A 24,353-nucleotide genomic window follows, 5' to 3' on the forward strand; every position below is an offset into this window, starting at 1 on the left:
TTACAGTAATTGTTGATAGGTATATACATGTTGCCATTTTGTTCATTGTTTTTGGATTGTTTTTGTAGTTCTTTTTTGTTCTTCTTCTTTTGCTCTCTTGTGATTGATTACAATCTTTAGCATTCTGCTTGGATTCTTTGCTCTTTTTTGTGTGTCTATCATTATAGATTTTTGGTTTGTGGTTACCATGATGTTTATATGTAATTATATATTATATATAATTATATATAGCATAATAATTATAATTATATATGATTATTTGTTGATGATCTCTTAAGTTTGAAGGCATTTTAACAACCTTGCATTTTTTACTCTCCTCCAACTTCACATTTAATGTTTTTGACGCATTTTACATCTTTTTGTTTTGTGTATCTTTTAACTACTTATTTTACATATAGATGATTTTACTACTTTTGTCTTTTAACCTTCCTACTAGCTTTATAAGTAGTTGTTCTAGTACATTTACTATATATTTGCCTTTTGCAATGAGATTTTTCCCTTTATAAGTTTCATATTTCTAGTTGTGGCCTTTTCTTTTCCTCTTAAAGAAGTCCCTTTAACATTTCTTATAAAGTTGGTTTCATGGTGCTTAACTTTTTTAGCTTTTGCTTGTTGGTAAAACTCTTTATGTTTTCTTCAAATCTGAGTAATAGCCTTGCAGATAGAGTATTTTTGGTTGTAAATGTTTTCCTTTCATTATTTTAAGTATATCATGCCACTCCCTTCTGGGCTGCAGAGTTTCTGCTGAAAAGTCAGCTGATAGCCTTATGGGAGTTCCCTTGTACATTACTAGTTGCTCTTCTCTTGCTGCTTTTAAGATTCTCTCTTTATCTTTAATTTTTGCCATGTTAATTACAATGTGTCTTGGTGTGGACCTCTTTGGGTTAATCTTGTTTTGAACTCTCAGTGCTTCTTGGGCCTGGATGTTGGTTTCCTTTCCAAGGCAAGGGAAATGTTCAGCTACTGTCTTCAAATATGTTCTTTGCCCCTTTATCTCTCTCTTCTCCTTCTAGGACCCCTATAATGTGAATGTTAGTATACTTGATGTTGTCCCACAGATCTCCTAAACTGTTCGCATTTTTTTTTACTTTTTTTCTTTTTTCTGTACAGCTTGAGTGATTTCATTTCCTGATCTGTACCTCTGTATCATCTAATCTACTGTTAATTCCTTCTAGTGTATTTTTTATTTCAGTTACTGTATTTTTCAGCTCTGTTTAGTTCTTCTTTATATTTTCTAACTCTCTGTTAAACTTCTCACTGCGTTCATCCATTTGTCTCCTGAATTCATTGAACACCTTTATGATCATTACCTTGAACTCTTTATCAGGTTGATTGCTTATCTCCACTTTACTTAGTTTTCTTTTTGGGGTTTTATCTTGTTCCTTCGTTTGGAACATATTCCCCTATTGCCTCATTTTGCCTAATTCTCTGTGTTTATTTCTATATATTAGGTAAAGAAGTTATATTTCCTGATCTTGGATGAGTGGCTTTATGTAGGAGATGTCCTATGGGGTCCAGCAGTGCAATCCATTGTGGTCATCAGAACTATATGTTCTCAGGGTGCCCCCTATGTGGGCTGCATGGGCCCTGCTGCTGTGGCAGGGCAACTACTGTGGGCACACTGGTAGTTGATGCTGGCTCCCAGCCTGATTGGTTGCCAGGCCCTGCCTTGTGCAGAGGCTGCTGGTCACTGGTGGGTGGTGTTGGTCACAGAGCAGCTGGGCGTGGGCCTGGATCTTGAAGTTGGTATTGGCCTGCTGGTGGGCAGGGACAGGGCCTGGGGGAGGTTCTGGGGCTGGTGTCAGCCAGCTGATGGGTGGGCTGAGTCCCAGTGTAGCTGGCTGCAGAGCTGTGGAGGTCCTGGAGCTGGTGTTGACCTGCTGGTGGGTGGAGCTGGTCCTGGGCCCTCTGGTGGACAAGGTGGGGTCCTGGGACAACTGGGGGGCTCAAAGGGACCCAAGACAGCTGGCCTGGTGGTGGGTGTGGCTGTGTTCCTATGTGGCCAGCTCCTTGGCCTGGGGGCTGCCAGAACTGGTGCCAACCAGCTGATGCATGGGGCCAGACCCCAGGAGGGGCCAGACCCCCTCCCTATAATAAGCTATAGGGAGGATTCCAAAATGGTGCTTACCAGCATGTGTCCTTGTGGTGGAATGAGCTCCCCAAAATGGCTTCCGCCAGCATCTATCCTGCAGGGTGAGTCCCTGATGCTTCCCACCTCTCCAGAAGGCTCTCCAAGATCAGCAAGTGGGTCTGACCCAGGCTCCTTTCAAATTACTGCTTCTGTCCTGGGTCTCAGAGTGTGTGAGATTTTGTGTGTGCCCTGTAAGAATGGCATCTCTGTTTCCTACAGCCCTCTAGCTATCTTGAAAACAAGCCCCATCGGTGTTCAAATCCAAGTATTTTGGGGTTTGTATTCCCAGTGCAAGACCCCCAAACTGGAGAGCCTGATGTGGGGCTTGGACCCCTCGATCCTTTAGAAGAGCCTCTGAAATTGTGATTTTTCTTCCTTTTGTGGGTCACTTCCCTGCAGATATGGGTCTATATCGCATCTCTACCTTTCCTACCCATCTCGTTGTGGTTCCTTTATATCTTTAGATGTAGAAGATCTTTTCTGCTGGAAAAGAGTCTTCAGTCTGGAGTGGTTTTAGGAAGGTCCTGACATGATCTAATTTATGGTTTAAAATTACTTTGGCTTTGCACAGAAAATCAACTATAGAAGTCAGAGTGGAAACAAGGAGACTGGTTAGGAGGCTGTTGCCATAGCCCTAGTGAGAGATGATAGGAGTTAGGGTGGTAATGGTGGAGGTGGTGAGAAGTGGTCTTCTGAATGTTGTTCAATTGTATTTACCAATTGTAGGGCACGAGAGAAAGAAAGGAGGCAAAAATAACACCTGTTTTTTTTAACAAATAAGATTGAAGTTGCCAGTTGTGAAGAGGAAGAAAACTGAAGGAGGAACAGATTTGGGGTGGAGGTGGGTAGGGTAGGAATCAAGAGCTCAGTGTCGACAAGATCAAGTTAACCATCTAAGTGGATATGTCAGGTATGCAACTGGGTATACACGACTTGAGTTCTGAGGGTGAGGTCCTGGTTAATTTTAGACTGTGGTTTAGAAGAAAAAGAAGACATGAAGAATTAAGGACTGAGCCCTCCAGAATAGAGAGGTCAGGAAGATGAAGGTGTGGCATCCTGGAAGCCGGGTGAGGAAAGAACATCAGGGAAGAAGAACAAATTATCTGTGTCCAAGGCTGCTCATAGGTCAAGCAGGATGGAGATTGAGAATTGACCACTGGATTCAGCAATCCTGGTTTAATATAGCAGGAGCCAATATAGGGAGAAGGGGGGTGGAATAGAGGAATTGGAAACAGTGAATACGGACAACTCTTTTTAGACCTTTGTTTGAAAGGAGAATAATGAAAAGCGGTGATAGCTGGACAAGGAGATCTTTCAGTTTGACTTTTGTTTTAATATAAGAAATATTGTAGCGCATTTGAAAGCAGATTAGAAAGACATGATAGAGAGGGTGAGCTAATGATGCAGGAAAGAGAGAGAGAATTATACAATAATTACCTGCCATTGATGTACCATGATATATTTATCCGTTTGCACCAATGTTCATTTAAGTTGCTTCTGATTTTTTACTCTAATACTGCAAAGAAAATCTTTGTGTCTATTTATTTTTTTATTCATTGAAATCATTTCCTTAAGATAAATATTCAGGTGGGGAATTACTGGATCAAAGATTGTGAACATTTTTAAGACTCTTGGCAGTACCCTATTGCCTTAAAAAATAAATTTCCCATGCCTCCCATAATGTATAAATGATTAAGTTTTATTCCAACCTTGCTAGTGTTATGCCATATATCTTGGTGGCCATAGTTTATGGAATCCCTATACTGTTTCAACTATGCTTTTCTAACAGACTGTTAGCTCCCTAAAGACAGAGATCATATCTTGAAATTATCTTCATTCCCTCCTATTTTTTAAACCAAATATTTCACTAATAATAATTACAATAATCATTTATCTGAAATCCCTCTGTGTTAAAGCATAATGGTGTGCATATGGTGTAATGTGGAAAAAATTATCAATTATGGAATCAGACCAACCTGTATTTGAACACCACATTCATTACTTGGGTTTTGCCTAAATCACTTTAATTTCCCTATCAATTAATAGATTAATGATAATGCCTGCTCTCTAAGTCCTGGTGAGGGTTGAAATGAGATATCTGTAAAGTCCCTAGCACAGAGTAGGAAATTTTGGAGGAAATAGTGGAACTTTTAGAAGAACTTTATCATGAAAATATCTTGTGAACATATATTTTTGTTAAAAGACAGAAAAAAAAAACTCTTCATGCAACTCACCTTGTCTATAGCCCATAGAGTGCTCATATTATAGTTTTGCTAATGGCCATGAAAAAAAAAATCCCCATGCATTTCAATTCTTGTAAACTGTTGAAACAGCAAGCACCTGGGGTACCTCTTGGGAATGCACAGGCTGCTACAGTAAGCCTGGGATCAGCAATGTCTCTAGAAACGGTACCAGGCAGTTACCTCCAGGTGACTAAATGAGGCTTCATCTCAGCACATGAGCTTAGAAAGCTTTACGATTAGTCCAGCTTGCTAAGGTGAGGAAATAACAAAAGGAGAGCAAATGGAAGTCGAACTTACCACAACATCCAGTCAATTTCCAAACAGGTAAGAGAATCTTTCGTGACATTAATGGTGCTAGGTTAAGAGGTTGAGTATTGAGATTTCTGTCTGTATCTGTTCCTGTGCGCATATGAGTGAGTCAGCAGAGAATCTTTGTGATATCCAGGGAAACAGCTTTAGCCTCAAAGTTTGAAATTAAAAGAAAATGCTCTGCAATTATTCAATATCTCTGAACAGTAAAGACCTTACCACCATCACAAGAAGTTTCTTATAAAAAATTTTGTATCCATCCTAAAGAGAATAGAATTACAAATACATTCACTTGGACAGAACTGAAAATTTTCATAAAAGGTATTGAGTGGAGCAGCTATTTCCTTGGCTTTGCTTGGTGTAGTCTCTACACTGACACTAGGGAAAAGACGACCTCTTGCACTTATGATAACTAGAAAAGGAAAGGGGAGCTTACAGTGGGCTTAGTCACTAAATCTAGACTTTCTATCGTACCGCATCTTGGGGACCCTGCCTTTGCATGTAGACTTCACTAAAAGACTAGTCAGTATCTTCCATTGTAATCGGATGTGGGGGACCAATGAATGAAAGTCCAGGACAGGAGACATCCCTCGTCTAATTCCCAACCGGGGACCTCAGCTTTGTTGTTTTCTACCGGTAAGCCAAGACCCTTATTATTAAAGCTCGGCTGTCCTCATAAGAATTAGGACTCTCATTAAAAATTATGTGTGAATTCATTAGTTAATCTGTACAGAAAGTGCTATCCTCAGATGAAAAGCCTCACAAAGTACTATTTAGTTCACTTAAGTTTATTTCAAAAAATATGTATTGAGTTCCCACTGTGTTTTAGGCATTGTAGGAAGTTCTGGGTGTACAAGCATTAAAAATAAGAATTTAGTTTGAGTGTTTAAAGATAATATAGTGGTTCTGGTGTTGGTACAAAATTATGGAGTATTCTGATTTTATCTGTGGTCTGCGATGATGAATAACAATGTCAAAAAATAGTGCATCTGGTGTTTCCATCCATCTTAATCATAAAATTGGATTAACTTCCTGTCTGATTCAATGTTGCAGAAAACAATCATCACGATGCCCCAAATATATCATTTGATTCAAGAAGTCAATCTCTATTAGCCACAAAATATAGCGCTGTCAGGTTTTTTTGGTTTTTTTTTTTTTGTATGTCTCTAGTGTGAAACTTGAGATAATAATGCCAAATAATGGCTTGGCAGTAATTTCAAAGAGGGGTTTAAGGTTTAGCAGCAAGATTTTAGATTAAAGAGAAGTAAAAGTTTTTAGTGATTTTCTTTTAATGTCTTTTTAATACGAAGAGGACTAACCTGTTTAAATCTGTCATTTAATAGAAATTAAAGCCTTAAAGAAGATGTGGCTTCTTAATTTTGTACACCAAAATATCTTTCCCTACAACTTCCACAATCTTAAATTTATTTTTTAAATTGCTGTTGTGAGTTATTCAGTAGATAATTGATGCTAGATTGTGTCATATGATATTACCCATTTCTATATTTAGCTGTAACAAGGAGGAATAAGATTCATATAGTCTCCTCTGTTTTTCTGATCAATCCATGTACTTCTGTTTAACAATTTAATGATTAGAGATATAGCAATCCTAATAAACACCATGACCCCAATTATGCCGAAAGGAAAAAAAAGAGTATTACTGGGAAGATCAAGAAGTAACAACAGGATGAAATTGGCACAGTCATGCTGTGCATTAAAGTTATGCTGCAGATAACCTCACTCAGAATCTTTATTTTCCAGAAATGAGATGGTTCTCGGGGTGCTAATCACAAAAATAACACATTGTGGAAAATTATACACTTATTATTTTGCCATCTCATTCTGCAGATGAAAAAAACCACAAGAACATTGACTAAAACTTATTCCACATTCTCCCTATTCATTTTTAGTTATGCAGAAAATTGTTAATTCCCACCGTGACAGAAGAATCAAGATTACCGAGAATAAAAGTTGAAAGGACACTAAATCATAGAGTTTTTATTTGCATCCCCAAAACACATGCCAATAAACCTCGTTTTATTTTACCATGTTTCTTGGGGAATTGGGTGGTTCACCAGAAGAGTGAAAAACAGAATCCTATTACAGTCATTGAAGTGAAACATAAACTACTTCGTGGAGGGAATGGAAATGAAAGTAAATTTATAACGTCCTTCCAGGGATGTTAGACTCCAAACCACCCTTTTGATCAGACTGATGTTTGAGAGCCTGTGTGGTCTCCCTGCCACCTCACAGTCCAAGATTTTGCATGTGAAAAAGTCGAAATTCCCGAAAGAATATATTCCTGTTGATTGAATACAAGCCCATAAAAATAAAAGTGAGCCATCTCCCTACTTTACCCACATCTGGAATAAAGTACCCAGTAGCCTGTAACGATTGATAATTTCTTCATTTTTTTTAAAGTAGTATTTATATACTTGGTGGCTTGGGACAGTATCACTTTCTGACTATCAAGCAAAGTGCTTGAAGAGTTGAAGGATTATTATTTTGCCCTGGGACATCTATTTCCAAGCATCCCTAAATGCCACTTAGAAGTCAGTTTGGTCTCAATTCTTACTGGATACGATAGTCAAATTTCTCCTCTGTCCTTTCAGAAAAGCTGCATGAATGGAGCGGTCACAGCTGTGGTGATTAGAATTTTGTCATCCTGGCAGGGCTGGTTGTAGAAACCTGAATTTGCCTGTGCCCTGTAATTTGTCTAACCTTGTTTTTCAGGCAACATTTGCCTAAGCTTTGGGCTTTTGTCCAGAGCGTTTCTGCCTGGCCTCAATTCCAGCCATTTTCCACTCAAGCTTTTGGTTACTGTGTCTGCCTCAGCATGAGAGATGCTGAAGGAAGGGGAGAGTAACAATTTAGAGGAGACCAAAAGAGAACACAGGAATAAGAATAATGGAGAAGAAATAATATTCAGTACATAATCAGGGGAGATGAATGTGGAAATTTCTGTTGACTTGAACATATAATAATGAGACTTGAAAACTCTGTTAAAAGCCAGTAACTTGCTATTATATTTGTTTACTGTACTCAGGATAATATCTATTTGTGGATAAATCATGATTTTCTCCTGTCTCCAAAGAACTTTATATTAAACCTCTGTTTTCCTCTATTTCATCCATAGATATGTTTATTAAAATATTTATTTTATTAAATATTTTTATTAAAATATTTTTATAAGGGTAAATGGACACAAAATCACAAAGTATAGGAATGATAATATCATAAAAGTACATAAAGTGTTATTTTATAATTTTTGGAAGCCTTATCTCCTCCATTGAATTTGTACTTGGAAAAGTCAAGACCTTAACCATTTCATGATTTTTTAAAATAGCTAATTATAAGGATGGGGGTTTACTCAAAATTATATAGAATTTAAAGTTTTCAGAACAATGTATAAAAGTTCTTAACTTAATTGCTAAAGTATAGGAGTCTTTAAAGGCAAAATAAAAGATTTTCTTACAAGAATGTTATTAGAGGATGCGAAAGAGAACACTAATTAAGAGGTACTATTAAAATTGAAAAGAGAAATTAATGAAATGAAGAAATAAATAGCTTATAAAGAGCTTTTCAAATGAGTAGGATAGGGCTTCTAATCTAAGTCACTAAATTTGACTCTTTCAATATTAATATTTAGTCTGTAGTAGTAGAGAGAAAAAAAGAAAAGGATGATGAATATGAATTTGATTCAGTAGCTATAAGGAGTCTTCTGTACAATTTGGGATCTGATCTGATGGCTCACACAGCCATGGTTAGAAAGGGTGGATGGAGTAGGGAGTAAATGGAAGTAGAGATTCTGGAATCAAAGAACCCTTCTTAAAATATGCTATTTTAACCTTAAACCTCAGGTATATATTCTTCCAAAAATTATATCACTTTAGCAAAATCAAATTGTTTTGACCATTGCTTTTTCCTCTGACCTAGATTTCCTAATTGACTTTTGGCTAAAACTCCTTGATTGTTGAATCAGTAAATGTAAGCACTGGAAATCCAATCAGGCCACTTCTTTGTGTATTAATATTATTACTGTTCCAGGAAATAAGTATAAGACCTTCATTTAATCAACAAAGTTGCAACTCAATGTCCCCTTGTACTGCATATCCAAAGAAGCAGATCATTTAGTTGTTTTTAACATTGATGAAGGATAAATCCATATCTTTAAGCAAAGTTTATGGGGCACTTTTTATCTGTCAGTTTTAGCTGTTTTGTGTCTGATAACTTATGTGATCCTCAAAATCCCTGTGAAAGGGATGCAGTTATCATCTCCATTTGACAGACAAAGAGACTGAGGCCCAGGGAGAGTTAATAATTTGACCAAGGCCACTCAGCCCAGGATAAATCCAAGTCTGTCTTCCTAACCCATGCTCTTAACTATTATATTATAGTGTGTCAAAGTTTTCTTGTTTGGTATTTGCTCACCTACCTGCAACTTCCAAACACACAATTATTTAAAGTCATGTACATTCTCTCTAGCTATTAGAAAACAGAGTAGGCAAAAGCTTTTAAATGTGTGAGATCATAATTCAAGAAGCTCCTGAATATCTCCCTTGTCCACTAAGTCTTTACTTTCTGAATGAGAAATTTAGATACCTTTTCTCACTTACTACCAATATGCATTTAGCTCCTTCATAAATTGTTTTAACTGATAAGCTGATCGATTGTTTTAGCAGGCCATAACTACAACAGAGCCAAGGTTATGAGAAACTCATGAAGTTGGCATTGCAATTGTTTTCAAAACGTCTCAAAACGTTACTCTGACCAAAACTAGTGTCGGCATTTCATGTGTTAAAAGGGGTAGCTCATCACAGTGTAAGGATCTTAAAAAGAAAGATTAAGTCACCTGAAGTACTCCTGCTATAGTATAAAGCTCAAAGTTCCTCCCACCTGAGGGGAGAAGATTTTTCTATCTATTTACCATCTTATCTTTCTCCTTTGTCCTCAGCAGAAATTGGTCCTGGTGTTCTGCCTGTTTTTTCAGTATACAATCACATCTTAACCCCCTCAAAGTCTCAATATACACTAATGACACACTAATTTTATTTTATGAGTATCAAATTGTACTAACCCTAAAAAACCCATTAAATGACCCTTTGGGACAAAAGAAAGTCTGTGGAATTGTAACCTAGGCATCCATATATCCACACAAAGATCCCACACTTTCAAATAAGTTCCAACAAAGACTCACTTGGCCTTCCAGTGGATTGTGGACCACATTTCGAGAATCACTACTTGAAGGCCACCAATTAGTCCTCATCAACAAATCCAAGAGTCTCTTCTTGGTCTGCATTTTTCTTAACCTTCAGCAACATCTAGCAGTGTTGACAGACTTCTTTTGCAAACTCTGCTCCTGACTCCGCGGCACCATACACCTGGTTCTCCTCTAACCCTGCTGCCACTGTAACTATCCATGCTGAAAGCAAGGTCAACTAACAGGAAAAGTTTTAGAGCCTTTTTGCCTTTTAGGGGTATGGGCAACAGAGTGCAATGTAACGTCTAACTTTGGGGTACCATGAGTTGGTGTTTGAGGGGGATAAGACATAGCATCCCTCTTCTCCTGCCTGAGAAAGACAGAGGAAGCAGACCTGGGGAGATAAGAAATATAACTTTATTGCTGATAGAGCTGCTGGAGATGTGACTTAGGAGCATGACATTATACTTCTATGGCTGCCTTTCCTTCTTAGGTAAATTTACCCACCAGTCACAGGAGTATCTGGCTAACTGTGGCCTCACCTGAAGGCACAGAGCCTTTGTGACTTACTTCACTACTTGCAATAGGAATACTAGGTTTTATTGTCTTTACAGGCAAGAGGACCCCAAAAGGAAAGCACAGAGCTACACATGCCCCAGTATCTCATTCCAAATGCGCCAATTATACAAGTCACTTCCCTCACCTGAGGAGACAGAGGAGGGAAGGCAGCAGGAAAATTTCTGTATTTGAGCTGCCACCGCACAGAATAAAACATCAGCGTTGGGGAATAAGTGTTTCCTCCTAACATCATGGAAAGAGAAAAGCCATAAAAATGTGATAGTTATAGCATCACATTAAAATGGATAAATATTTGTATGACTATATATTAGATATATATCGGTATATATAATATATATATGCATTCTACATTATATTACCTACATATCAGAAAAAAAGCTAACACTAAAAGCACCACGAGCTTTATTTCAGGATGACGGAATAAACTATTATGAATAATATTTATTTCTTTTTCCTAATTCTTTGTAGTTTCTAAATCTTCTATCATGAGCATATTTAATTTTTATAATTAGAAAGGTAAATTTTAAAACTCTCAAATTAGTCACAAGAAATAGACACTTACACTGATTAAGTTTGAGTGCCATTTACAACCAATATAGCACACAACTCAGAAAACTTATATTGATTTTGCCTATTAGAAACAAGTTTCAAAGAATTGGTTAGATGAAATAAAGTGTTTTTTCCCTCCTGAACTGTGTAGTAGTCAAAGTATCAGAGGCATATTAATAACAAGCCAAATACAAATTGTGTTAAATCTACTCGTGTTTTTTGAGTGATTAGGCATTTCAAGTGAACTACTTAACCAAATATTAATCTCCTTAAGAGGTTATAACCCTGGTTTTGTAACCCTTTCTACCCCTATCATGGAACTCAGATTCTTCCAATTACAGTTTTTGACCCTCAGACAATGCGGGGCTTAGGTGAGCTGACCCCATGTGCAGTCATAAATCCGAGTATAACTTTACAGTCGGCCCTCCATATCCGCGGTTCTGCATCCTTGTATTCAACCAATCCTTGCACTGGGTAGTACTGTAGTATATATTTAGTGAAATAAATCTGTGTATAAATGGACTCACACCGTTCAAACACATGTCATTCACAGGTCAAATGCAGTAACTACACAATGTTGAGTATGATGATTTATGTATTCCTTCATTTCACAAAGATTTATTAAATACCTACCAAATGCCAGGCATTGTTCCAGGTCCTGGAGATATAACAGAGAACCAGAATGGCAAGTTCCCACACCAATGGAGCTCACACTTTAGTAAAGGGAGATATACAATAAACAAAAAAATAAACAAGAAACTGTCAGATAGTGATAAATGCTATGAGGAAAATAAAGCAGGGTGATGTGATAGGGAATGGCCAGGCTGGGAAGGCCTCTCTGAGGAGATGACATTTAAACTGAGAGCTGAAAGATCAGAAGGACCCACCATACAGTGATGTTGAACATCTCTCCAGCGGGCAGGCAGATGCCAAGGCCATGAGGTGGAAATGAGCACAGCTTGTCTGAGGAACTGGAAAAAGGGTGGAGTGGCTTGAGAGAGAGATATGAGATGAAGTTCAGAAGGAACAGGAGCCAGATAAAGTAAGGCCCTGTAAGCCATGTAATTGAATTTAACTCTAAATGTAATAGAATGTTATTGGAGGATGTTAAAAGAGAAAGGGAGATGAACTCTTTGGAAAAAATAGATTTTAAAATGGATAGAGAAGATCAAGAAACTATAAACGAAAGTCTTGTGTCACTTCCTGTCTGAAACAGTTAAAAGAGGGCATCACAAAGAGTACACTGGCACAACTCAGAATATAAATGAAGATAATAATAAAACACACATTATGGAATCAAAATCACATTAGAAACAAAAGAATTAGATCAGAGTCTGCTGAAAATATACAAGGACATAGAGCAGACCTGAGAAAATTTCAGTTGAATAAAGATATACAAGTGGTAAGAGACAATAAGTACATAAAGTGGTTAAAGAGAAAGAATATAAAATTGCATAATGTGTCCTTAAAGATGAACCAAAAAATATTTAGGAGAAAAATCATTCAGATATATAATAGGAGAAAATACTTCTGAAATAAGGAATCTGGTATATGTAGACTTCAAGAGCATGCTGTATTGCAGAAACTATCAAACCAAGGAAATATCCTGGTGAAGCTTTTTAACTTTAAAGACTCCTGTGAGATTGCAGGCAGAAAAAGCAAGTTATCCAAAAGACAGGCTAGCCTCAGGCCAGGGTATTCTTTGTAGCAATTTTCAAAGCCAGAAGGCATTGGAATAATAGCAGCAGAGTTCAAAGGCAAAAAATAAAAATAAAGATTGAATCAAGAATTTAATATTCAGCCAAGTTGTCATTTATTGTCATTTATTGTTAAAGGCACCATAAATACATTCTCAAATGCCTCAGGAAACATAGCACTCATGAACCCTGCTTGAAAGAAGCTTTTTGATAAAGACATCTGGCTAAATAAGAGATACATCAAAATAAAGAATTCAGGAATGGTACACCCTTCTAAAAAAGAGCTGATCATGATTATGACTATTTGAATATGTAACTAATGCTATAGAACTTTAAAAATTATAATTACAGAATATATTCATCAGTGTAAGTAATGCTAGCATGATCCTAATATTTTAGTGACTTAATGCAATAGAAGTTTATTTTTAACTCATGTTACTGTTTAATGAGGATTGTTGGGCAGGGCCTCTGCTTCATGCAGTGATTCGGGTCCCAGGCATCTTCCTTTGTCTGGGGCCACCATTTTATTACAGTCTTAGGGTCATCCTGGAACCATCCAGCTTGCAGACAGAGGGAAGAGAGAAAGAGAGTGGAGAAGACTACCTCAGACTGAAAATATCACTTTACTTTCATTTACATTAATTGGTGAGCACTATTACATGGCTCCACCAAGATATAAATGGGCTAAGATTCCAGGACGAGACAATCGGTTTGGTGAGTAATCTCCGTTATAAAGAATATAATATAAACACCATAAAATATAATAAGACAACAATAATAATATAATTATAAAAACTGGAAAGTGATCATGAGAATTGGTGGGAAGAGATGTACATTTTCTCACTTTTCATAGCAGCAGTTAATAAATACTTTCTGAAGTTTATATATCAAGAAATAAAGATTTAAATATATTATCATGCAATATTTAACATTATGATTATAGGCACGGGAAGAAAAAAAAATATAGAACAACCAAAAAAACACCAGGCCACTTAGCAAAAGACAGAAAACTAAGGAGGTAAAAAAACAAATTTTAAAAGATAGCATAACATAAAATAACAAAACACATTTAGATCTGTCAAAATAATAAAAGTCAATCAGATAAGCTAAACTATTAAAAGTAAGAAATTATTAGATGAGACTCAAAACATGATATTCAATAACAGTATATATTATGAATACAGAAATGCATCTCAGATATATTTAATATATTAAATATATTAATATATTTCACTTATATAGTAAGTGAAAAAAGCAACTTATGGAACATGTGTAGTTTAATCCTATTTGTATTTAATAATAATAAACATGTATAATAAATACATATTATTTTACATTCTATATGCATCAAAAATATTTGGAAGAATACACAAGAAATAGTATTGTTTGTTGTTGTTTGTTGTTTCTGAGGATTAGAATAAAAGGTTAGGAGAAGACAAGCATGCTTTCATTTTTTACTATGTATCTTTCTGTACTTTATATTTTTTGTAATAAATATGAATTTTTTATTATAAAAATATAAACAAAAAATAAGTAAAGTCCAACATAGAACTGAAAGCTGCAAGCAAAGGAAGGGGAAGGAGAGGTCATGGAAATCTGACAGAATGGTGTTTGAGCTGAGTCTCCAAAGAGAAGGAAGAAGGCTTAGCCAGTGATCCACATATGCACGGACCCAATACGAAAAGGACATGGCATGTTTAAGACACCTTAGGTACAGCTGGAGTATAATGTACATGGTGGATAAGTTTGGGAGGTAAGACTGGGAGGACAGGACAATGGCAGTGAACCAAGGAGTTAGGACCTTTCATTAAAAAATGAGATTTCCTCAAAGTATTTTAAGCAGAATAGTGACTTGATCGAGCCAGAATGTTGCACAGGTCCATATGAGGAATGAATTAGAGACCATAGAAGATTGGCAACCCATGAAGATTCTATTCAAATAGTCCAGATAGCCATGATAGTGGCCTGAACGTAGATGGTGGAAATACAGATGAAGAGAAGATGGATTCAACATTCAAGAGATTTTTAGAGGGTAGAATAGACAGAACTTGATAATGAATTGGATGTTATGATGGTAGGGTGAAAGATAAGGTAAAAGAGTGAGTCAACATGATTTCAAAATATGGTACTTCATCGCATTATATGAAATATAGAATTAGAAGTAAATTTGATTGTGGATGAGGAGAGGGAAAAAGATAAGTTCAGTTTGGGTAACACGGAGTTTGAGGCGTAAGTGGAACATTCAGGTGGAGGGAAGCAGATGTAGGACTCTGAGAAAGGTGGGAACATGAAATATGGATATAAAAATCATTAGTATGTAAGTAATAGTAGAGAACAACACAGAGAGTTATAAGAAGGGATTGGGTGATGGTGTAAAATGCCTCCAATAGGTCAGGGCTTTCTTCTTTGTTCAGAGACAGAGAAATTTTTGCTTTTATTCCTGGGAATCACTTGACAATCCAACTGCTGGCCGTGAAGGGGAGACTCCTTGCCAAGAATGAAGTTAGAGATCCCGAGTAGCAATGAGCACACGTTAAAGTTAGAAAGAGATGAGTGGATTCTTCCTGACTGGCTTGGTCCTGAAGGAAGCTGGGTTTGTTTGTTGCTGTTGGGAATTGAGACTGGACTTCTTTGAGGGGCTTTGAGGACACCTTTTTGGCCTTCCTCCCCCTAATGGGGCCACTGGGTGTGATCTTGACTCTTACTGGGGGTGATCAGATGACAGACCAGGCTACCTTATAGCATCAAGAGGTAACTAACAGTTGAAACCTGACCCCTACTCAGGCAAAAATCATTCAACCATCCTTTAAATATAAATAGCTAAAAGCCAATCACATACTTAAAGTTTAAACATAATGCTGGTGCCTAAATTCAAGTACTCCATTTTAATCAGTTTCCTCAAACTGATTTATATCTAAGGCTCATAGGCTTCAACTACTTTAGTGGACTGTCTGGTGACCAAAGAAAGAAAGTCATATTACACAGTGGTATTTCCTTTGTGGGAGGAAGCAGAAGTGGGTGAGGGGACATGGGCCCCAGATAAAAGGAACTGACTCAGGAATCTCTTTACAAGGCAGAGGTCCAATAAATTTAAATACAGATGGAGTCTGAAATCTTTGAATTTTCATTATGTTTAATTTTTTCTGTGTGTTTATATATTTGTGATAGCAATAAAAATACTCAATTGTTTTTGGATAGTAACTCTATTTGCATTATTCATTACTGTGAAGTGGCTTAGCATTTACCTTTGGAAAGAGCATTATAATCCCTTTCAAAGTTAAAAATTTCAGTCATTCGTATGTTAAATAATAGAAATGACCAAATGGGTTTAGAATAAGACTAAACTATATCTTGTACTGTTATATGGTAACTTTGAAGTGGTGACACTGTCATTGCCATGGAAATTTATATTCTATCATAGTTGTTATGATCTCACCTAACAGGATGAGAAGAAGCTATGTATTTCTAGCATCTATCCAGGAGGAAGATGATAACATATATCCTCTTATTATAGGAAGTCATATTTATTTTATTTTCTCTGAAATAAAATTCTCGTTTTGTCTAGGATCCTTTCTTTTTCTCAAATTGTGATCATACATAGTGTCTGGCATGTATTAGGCCCTCAAATACGTATTTTTTTGTTTGTACTGTATTTTAGCATCACTATTTTATGGTGAATCGTCAGAAATACATGTATGTGCCCTGGAATCAATCCAGCTTTTCACAGGCAAGCAGAGAACTGAGGCAAATTATTCAAATGTTTGATGCAATGAACCAGATGATTGCAGTTTTAAACTAATTATTTCAACTCACTTCTTCATTTTAGTTAGGGAGTCTAAATTTCTGTTTTAAATGCACAGCTTTACCTTCTTGGAAAGTTGCCATTTTGAGTGATTTTAAATCTTGAGTTCCCATTTCACTTCCATACACCATTTCGATCTAAGGAAGTTAGACTTTAATACTGTTTCCACAGTTACAAGCTTCGTTAATCATGGCCCTGGGAACTGAATTCTCAAGTGTGTACACAACCCCCTTGACTCTCAGTTCCCAGCGTAGACCATTGGCTCCAAATCCTGCCCGTGGGAATCAAGGGCCGTGCCTGCCTGCTCACCCTGCCTGACAAACACTTCTGGTGAGCCAGAAGTCAATGGTTCCTCATCAGTGTTTGCAAGAACCAAGGAACCCACCTCTGCAAAGAAACTCCAATCTCTTGGCAATTTCCACAGCCTTAGAGAGCTGAAAGTAAGCTGTTGCATAAAAGGAAACCTCTGGTGGATTTAGTTTTTCTAATCTCTTGGATTTTCCATAAAGCATGTTTCCATAAAACATAAATCATGCTTAAAAGTATAATGTTTTTCTCATTACTGCATTTCCATGTCCTACTCATCCTTCAGGGTTGAGCTCAAGTCTTAGTTTCTGCATTAAAATATGTTTTTATATATTGGAAACATTTTTAGACTATAGAAAAGTACAGAGGATAACATAGCAAACAATTGTGAATCATTAGATGACTTTTATTTAATAAAAAAATTATTACTGATGGTGTTAATGTAACTTTTCTACCTACTCCCAGCGTAATTCTCCTTTTCCCCTCCCAGGAGCAAGTTGTACCTTATAGTTGGGGTGTTGGGTAGAATTTTCAATAGTTCTTCCCTTTTGTGGATCTCAATTTTTGGCCCGAGTCCAGTTCCAGCTGCCTAACATGACCAAGCTCTATGGCCCCTGCCCCTATGCAAGTATTAAAAGATCCTAAGGTACAATAGCAGTCTAGAGCTTTAGCTTGGTCTACCATTTTGACTGGGAACCATTACACCTCTTTTGACCTCCCCAACTCCTTCTGATTCCTGTAGCAATAAGTATTTGGTCCAGTTTCCAATCACTTATTTTGTACCAACTTTATGTATAGAGGATTTATTATTTCTTAACAAAACTATAAATTCTTGGAACAGTATTATTCTTCTTCTACAGCAAACTGGGAGAAGGTCCTCTGAGAGTTCTTACACTATAGTAGATTACACTTGTAAGCCAATCTCTTTATCATAGAAGTGTGTACATAGAAGTGTGCCTCACTTTATAGAACAAATGATATTGCAGCCATCCAACAGTTACTGATAACCTACTATGGTCAAGTTAGCTAATTAAGCATTATAAAATAAGAAATGCATATAAAGGTTTGGTTTCCCCACCTTGTAAAGTATCTATTTCAAGTGATTATGGTGCATTTTTGAAAATACATAGTTAACTAGTTTATGTTGTAAATGTAATAATAGCACCCATGGCTTAAATTAAGGATGTAGTGTTAATTGTATAACTTGATTTATATTTTAGGAATTTTAAAATATTTACTTGTCCTTTTCCAAAACAACCTGAAGATTAAGAGTGTTTGCCCAAGCAATGGAATAAGAATTGTTTACCTTAGATTTAATCATCAGTTCCATTGACTTCTTTACCAGAGTTTGAAAATGCATCATTGCAGCTCATTCTTTTGCCTTGCACTGGCAGCAAATCACTATATAGAGAAACTGCCAAGTCTGGTGTTACGGAACTTACACAGCATCTTCCTCTCTGTGACTGTGTGTGAACACAAATTAAAGATGTCCTCTGGCTTGGATTACTGAAATATACTTGGCTGCATATTACATTCTGTCATCTGGACTTAAAGCAAAATAAACCAACACGCATTTCAGTGAATTGATCATTCATATGATTCTTGATTATAACTAGACAAATTGCATTATTATGCAATATACCATCTTCTTAAGTAAGACCATTTAAAATTTCACATAAAATGTCCCTATAATTTTTTTTATCTCCATTAAAAATGCAATAAAGCACCATGAGTGTGAATTTCTCAAAGTCACAGGAATTGTTGTGGTCAGTCGTCCATCAGGAACTGAATGTCCAAAATCAAAGATTTACTATAATTTGAATTTTTTATTTTCCAGACACTGCAAATGGATGTAAATAGGCTGAACATAACCTTGCTTCGGATATTCCGCCAAGGAGTGGCCGCGGCTTTAGGACTCTTACCCCAGCAAGTGCACATCAATCGCCTCATTGTAAGATGCCAGCATTTCGCATTCCCAGAGTACAAGCTTTGATCTTTATTGCAGGGTTCAAGAATAATGAACAATAATAAAGAACACCGATGCTATAGTTTTATGGTCCATGAGCCAAATCTGGCATAACACCTGTTTTTGTAAAGAAAGTTTTATTGTAACAAACCACACCTATCTGTTTACATATTGTCTAAGGCTTCTTTCACACTACAATGGCAGAGTTGAGTAGTTGCAACAGATTGTCTGTCTAAATTAAAAGCTAAAATATTTGCTATCTGGCCCATTACAGAAAAAGTTTGTCAACCTTCTCGTAGTTCAAGACTAGCTATCCTGGTAGGTATGAATAGAAGGGCCCAGGTACTTGTCTCACCAACCGGATACTACTCCCAAAATATTCTCCCTAAGACAGAAACCTTCTGTATCAGGTAAGGCACTGTCTCCAGACAGTATCTATTAAAATCCCTTCAAGTATATCAGGATGAGGGACTTCCCTGGTGGCGCCGTGGTTAAGAATTTGCCTGCCAATGCAGGGGACACGGGCTCAATCCTTTGTCCAGGAAGATCCCCACGTGCCGCGGAGCAACTAAGAACGTGCGTCACAGCTACTGAGCCTGCACTCTAGAGCCCGCGAGCCACAACTACTGAGTCCGCGTGCCACAACTACTGAAGCCTGCATGCCTAGAGCCCGTGCTCCGCGACAAGAGAAGCCACCGCAATGAGAAGCCCACGCACCGCAACAAAGAGTAGCCCCCGCTCGCCGCAACTAGAGAAAGCCCGCACACAGCAATGAAGACCCAGCGCAGCCAAAAATAAATAAATAAATAACTTTAAAAAAAAAACATATATCAAGGTGAAGGATAGTGAACACATAGGCAGAGGATTTTGAGTAAAGAATAAAGAAGAACCATGCTTAAGGACAGCAGTCCAAGTACAATGCAAGAATAGCCTTGAAAAAGTCGAGAGAAAACTTGGATGGGTATGAAGGAAGCCCAAAGGGCCTTTTGTATAAGGCTCACTTTAGACCGATCTATCACCCACATCCTTTCTTTCCCCCTTCTCCTCAGTGTTTAGGGACCTTGATATCATTCAACTACATATTCCCATCTGCACTTGAAGGTGGGTGTGAGCAAAGACAAAGAAAGGCAAATTCAAATCTTACGACTTTCTCTTTGTAAAAAGCTAATTATCCGAGGTTCCTGTGAAAAAGGACTTTAGAATCATTTTACAGTTTTAAAATTGTTCTTAATTTCCCCTGCATTAGAAACTTAAGCAAGGACTTCTTGTTCTCCTTGCCTTCAATCCTTATGCTCCTGCTTGAGTTCAGTTTTATACTGCATCAACACCTGCATTTCCCGCTATGGAGAAGAATTTGCTTTTATTTTGGTTTAGAATTTTTGTTTCTTTTCATTTTTTTTCTGTGTGGAGGGTGAATTGTTTTCGTCCCCATAATAACTTTTGTTCTGTGAGTCAACTATTTTCTGGGACTAAATAAGCTTTAAAAAAAAACAAAGTTTTTAACTCAATAGCACAGAAGAAGAAATACAGCATTTCCCATTATCATGAAAGAGTGAAATAGGTTATTTATATCCAGAGTGTACCTTGCTCAAGTGAGAAGTGAGGTATTATAGATGTCTTAGATCTAGATGTAGATTTTATATATATACTCAGATATCTTAGATATACTTTTACGTATATAGATTTAAAGAGCATAATAGCTCTTTGAGAGGATAAAAGAGGGATTTGCCACACCCAGAGAGGGATATGCATATCCTCAGAGAATGTTAGTAGCATTTATGCATGTCTATTTCTAAGAGTAGTTCTTATAATAGTTTAAGTTATGATGATACCTGAGGCAGTAGAGTACGGTGATTAAGAGCTTTAGTGCTTTGGAGACAGACACAGAATTCTACTCCATTTGCAGCTTGGCCGTGTCCCAGCTCTATGACCTAAGGCAAGCTACTTAATGTTCCTTCATTTACAAAATGAAATAACTTAATACCTCTGTCCTGGAGATAACAGATTTAAGGCACATGGGAGCATGACAAGCCCAAAACAAGTGCTCTCTTCCTACTATTGTTGTTATTAGGTCATAAACTATTTAAATTATTATAAACATGTTTCACATCAGTATTATGCAATATTTACTCATTGTCTGTTGTTCACTGCAAACATGGAAACATTTTTCCTGGATGACTAGTAGTACTCCATTTTATACGTGGCTGAACTTCTGATAAATTGCATTAAAAGAAAACTTTCTAAAAAAAAAAAAAGAAGAAAGAAAATTTTCTAGCAGGAGAGAACTCCATGTATCAAAAAGAAAAGACTAACAACAATTTTCTTCTATAAGTGCTTTGTATAAGTTGTCAAAGAGAACCTATCAAAGGCAGTGTCATTTTTGTGTAGTGTTTGTTTTTTATGGGTTTGTGGCATATCAGCCATTTAAGGTAAGAAATCCTCTCTCTCTGTTTCAGGTAATGAGGTCATACTAATAAGAAAGTAACATGATATCATTGCATAACATTGTTTCTACCAAACAATAGATCTTAAAAGTGTGACATATTTAAGGTGAAGAACAGAATCAGGGAAGCAACTTTAAAGACAGCATCACCTTCCTTAGTCCAGCCTTCACATTAATACGTTATAAAAAAAAAATACATGGGGTGGTGATGTCTAATAATTGTACTGTTAAATCAGGTTTTACTTAATTCATTTGATTTTAAAATGCTTCTTTAAACACAATTACTCAGGAAACATCTGAACAATATATCTCAAAAATTATAATACCGAATGGAAAATAAACCAGCATCGAATGAAATGTAAAATTTCAAAGCTAGAGGTGTCAACTAATTGAAAGAAGGCCATTTGAAGATTTTGGGCTTTGGGCTGCTAATATTAAGTGTACCAGGAATACCTAATAAAGGTGATCTCCAAGATGTCTTTTAGGATTCTAAAGCTCTGATTTTCTTTAATGTTTCTAGAAGAAAGGCAAAAATATTTCCCAAAGTTGTTTAAAATGTCTATTAACATATACAAATAATCTGCTTTTACTAGGGAAAGAAGAACAGTGTTGAACTATTTGTGTCTCCCATAAACCGAAAAGCAGGAATTTCTGATGCTCTGCCATCTGATGAAGTGCTGCGTTCACTTAATATCAATGTTTTGCATCAAAGTTTATCCCAGTTTGGAATTACAGAAGTCTCCCCTGAGGTAGGCTGTTTCATGGAATATTTCATTTAAAAATTTGCACAGTTAGCGTGACATGACCCAATTCTAGGAGGCTTTGAGATGAAAGCTGTTTATCGTGTGTTATTTGATAATATAAAAATCTCCCTAAGGGTCAAAATTCTCTGATTTCACATTGTATATGTTTCTTCCTTTAGGAAGTTCATTTTCATATGAAAGCTTCACTTTTTGACACTTTCTTCTCCAATCTTTATGGCCTTATAATTTATTTTGACTTATCCAACGAATTGTCCAGAAGAAAAGCCACTTAGGTATATTTGTCAATTGATTGCTTTTACTGAATTTTACTGAATTTGGAGTGTCCCCAAAAACACCCTCAAATCTTTCCTCCTCAGCAGGTTTACTCCTCATTGCCTTCATTGTCAAAATGGTCCCATTTTTCCACTACCTTGGGATTAATTTGAAATGTGATTTTTCTTTTGCTGAGGAACCCAGTCTAAAGAACTATGAATATCTCCTTCATAGTGCTTTCTAAATTCGGCACTTTTCAGATTTCCCCCAGCACTCCAATACTCTCATTCCTGAATAAATCCAGCCTCTTTTTTACTTCACCTACTCCGTCCCACTCCAAACTTGCTAGAATGAGCATCACCCCAAACATATGTAATTAAATTCACAGAATCAAAGAATTAGACCTTGAGGGAACACATGCGAACATTTTAAAGACACAGAAAGTCAGGCCCATAGAAATTAAGTGATTTCATCAAGGTGACAAAGCAAATGAGGTATAAAGCAATATTTAAAATCTAGACACCTTATTCCTAGTCTATTTCCCTTTGCAGTAAAACACACTGCCTCTCATTACAGCAAATGCCACAGGTATGGTATAAAAAGCTTTGGTACAAGGTTGAGCTTGAATCCCAAAGCCAGCACTTAAAATGTGTGTGACCTTGGGTGATTTAATCTCTGTGAGATTAAGTCTGTCTTTACATAGTATCAGCCACTCTGAGCCTCAGTTTCTTCATATCCTAAATGAGTATAGAAAAAGAAAGGAAGGAAGGAAGGAAAAAAGTAAGGGAGGGATGGAGGAAGGGAGGAAGAAAGGAAGGAAGGAAGGAAGGAAAAAAAGAAGGAAGGGAGGAAGGAAAAGAAAGGAAAAGGAAAGGAAAAATGGGTAGAGTCCTTATCTTATAAACTTGAGATATGAATAAAATTTTTAAATTTAAAAAAAATACATGGAAATCTTCACAAAGAGTAGGCACTGAACAAATGTAATTTGACTGCAGAATGAAAATGTATTTCATCATTGAACCACGACTGTAATAACAACCTCCAACTGGTCTTCCTGCATTTAGTGTTGCTTCCCTCCCTGCTCTCTCTGCTGCCAACCCCAGCTCACACATGCACGTGCACATGCACACGTGCACACATGCACACAGTGTTTTCTTTCTTGCCACCAGAGTACTCTTTCTAAAAGCAAATCTGGCCATGCCCTCCTAATGTCATGACTCTTCTTTGGCTTCCTAAATCCTGCAGAATCAAGTCTGGATTTCTTAATATGGTATATGGTTCTTTGTGTGCTGAGTTTATCATTGTTGAACAGCACTCTCTTAGTTTATGCTTCAGCCATTCCAAACTTAATAGGCACCAGGACACCCCACACCATTTCTTCCCCCCATGCCTGTGTGTGTGTTGGTCCATCTGTGCACCTTTCATGTTTCAAGATCAGTCTACTGTATAGTGAAGCCTTCCCTCGTACCTCCACAGATGTGGGCGCTGTCTTTGTGTTCTCATTGAGCTAAGTACAAAAACCCCTTACCCCATGTTGGCCTTCATGTCCATCTCTGCACTGTCGTTCCTTGAGAGCATTTCATTTCATTTTATCTGTGTCTTCAGTGCCTTCGTTCAGGGCCTGGCATACAATAGGCGTAGAAATAGCCAAGCGCTGGGCTAGGTGGTGTCCAAAGTCAGAAAAATAAATGAATAAGCAAACAAACACAAAAACAAATAAAATAAGATTTTTGCTTTCAATGAGTTCTAATAAGGCAACAAGAGACAAGCAGATAAGGAAAACACAGGGCTATGATAACATAACCGCACTGTGCTGTGTGAGTTTTGAGAAAGAAGAGGTCACTTCATGCTTCAGAGAGACCAGGAGAAAGGTCAACATGAGCTTAAACACTCAGACCCCTCCCCAGCCCTCCCTGCATGTGACTCTGAAGGAGCTCCCTTTTGTACATCAAACCAAACTCCATGCCCATAGTTCAAGCCCCTCACAGACTGACTTGCACACATCTTGCTCTGGACAATTCTTCTTTAAAATTTAAAAAGACCATTAGATTAATTTATTCTGCTTCCCATAAGCTTTCAGTGAATAATATAAGCATTTCGTCCTGTTGCTTT

General features: G+C 37.0%; 1 protein-coding gene across 3 annotated transcripts in view; it reads left to right on the forward strand.

Moving 5' to 3' along the window:
• Positions 1-24,353, forward strand: part of PTPRR (protein tyrosine phosphatase receptor type R) — a 297,821-nt gene that overhangs the window by 156,378 nt on the left and 117,090 nt on the right. For all 3 annotated transcript variants that reach the window (XM_057557387.1, XM_007195019.2, XM_057557388.1), the window contains 2 exons: positions 18,654-18,767; positions 21,819-21,974. In XM_057557387.1, coding sequence (XP_057413370.1) covers positions 18,654-18,767; positions 21,819-21,974 — 270 coding nt within the window. The remainder of the gene's footprint in view (positions 1-18,653; positions 18,768-21,818; positions 21,975-24,353) is intronic.

The sequence above is a fragment of the Balaenoptera acutorostrata genome, chromosome 11 (assembly GCF_949987535.1).
Source record: "Balaenoptera acutorostrata chromosome 11, mBalAcu1.1, whole genome shotgun sequence".
In the NCBI taxonomy this organism is placed as follows: domain Eukaryota; kingdom Metazoa; phylum Chordata; class Mammalia; order Artiodactyla; family Balaenopteridae; genus Balaenoptera; species Balaenoptera acutorostrata.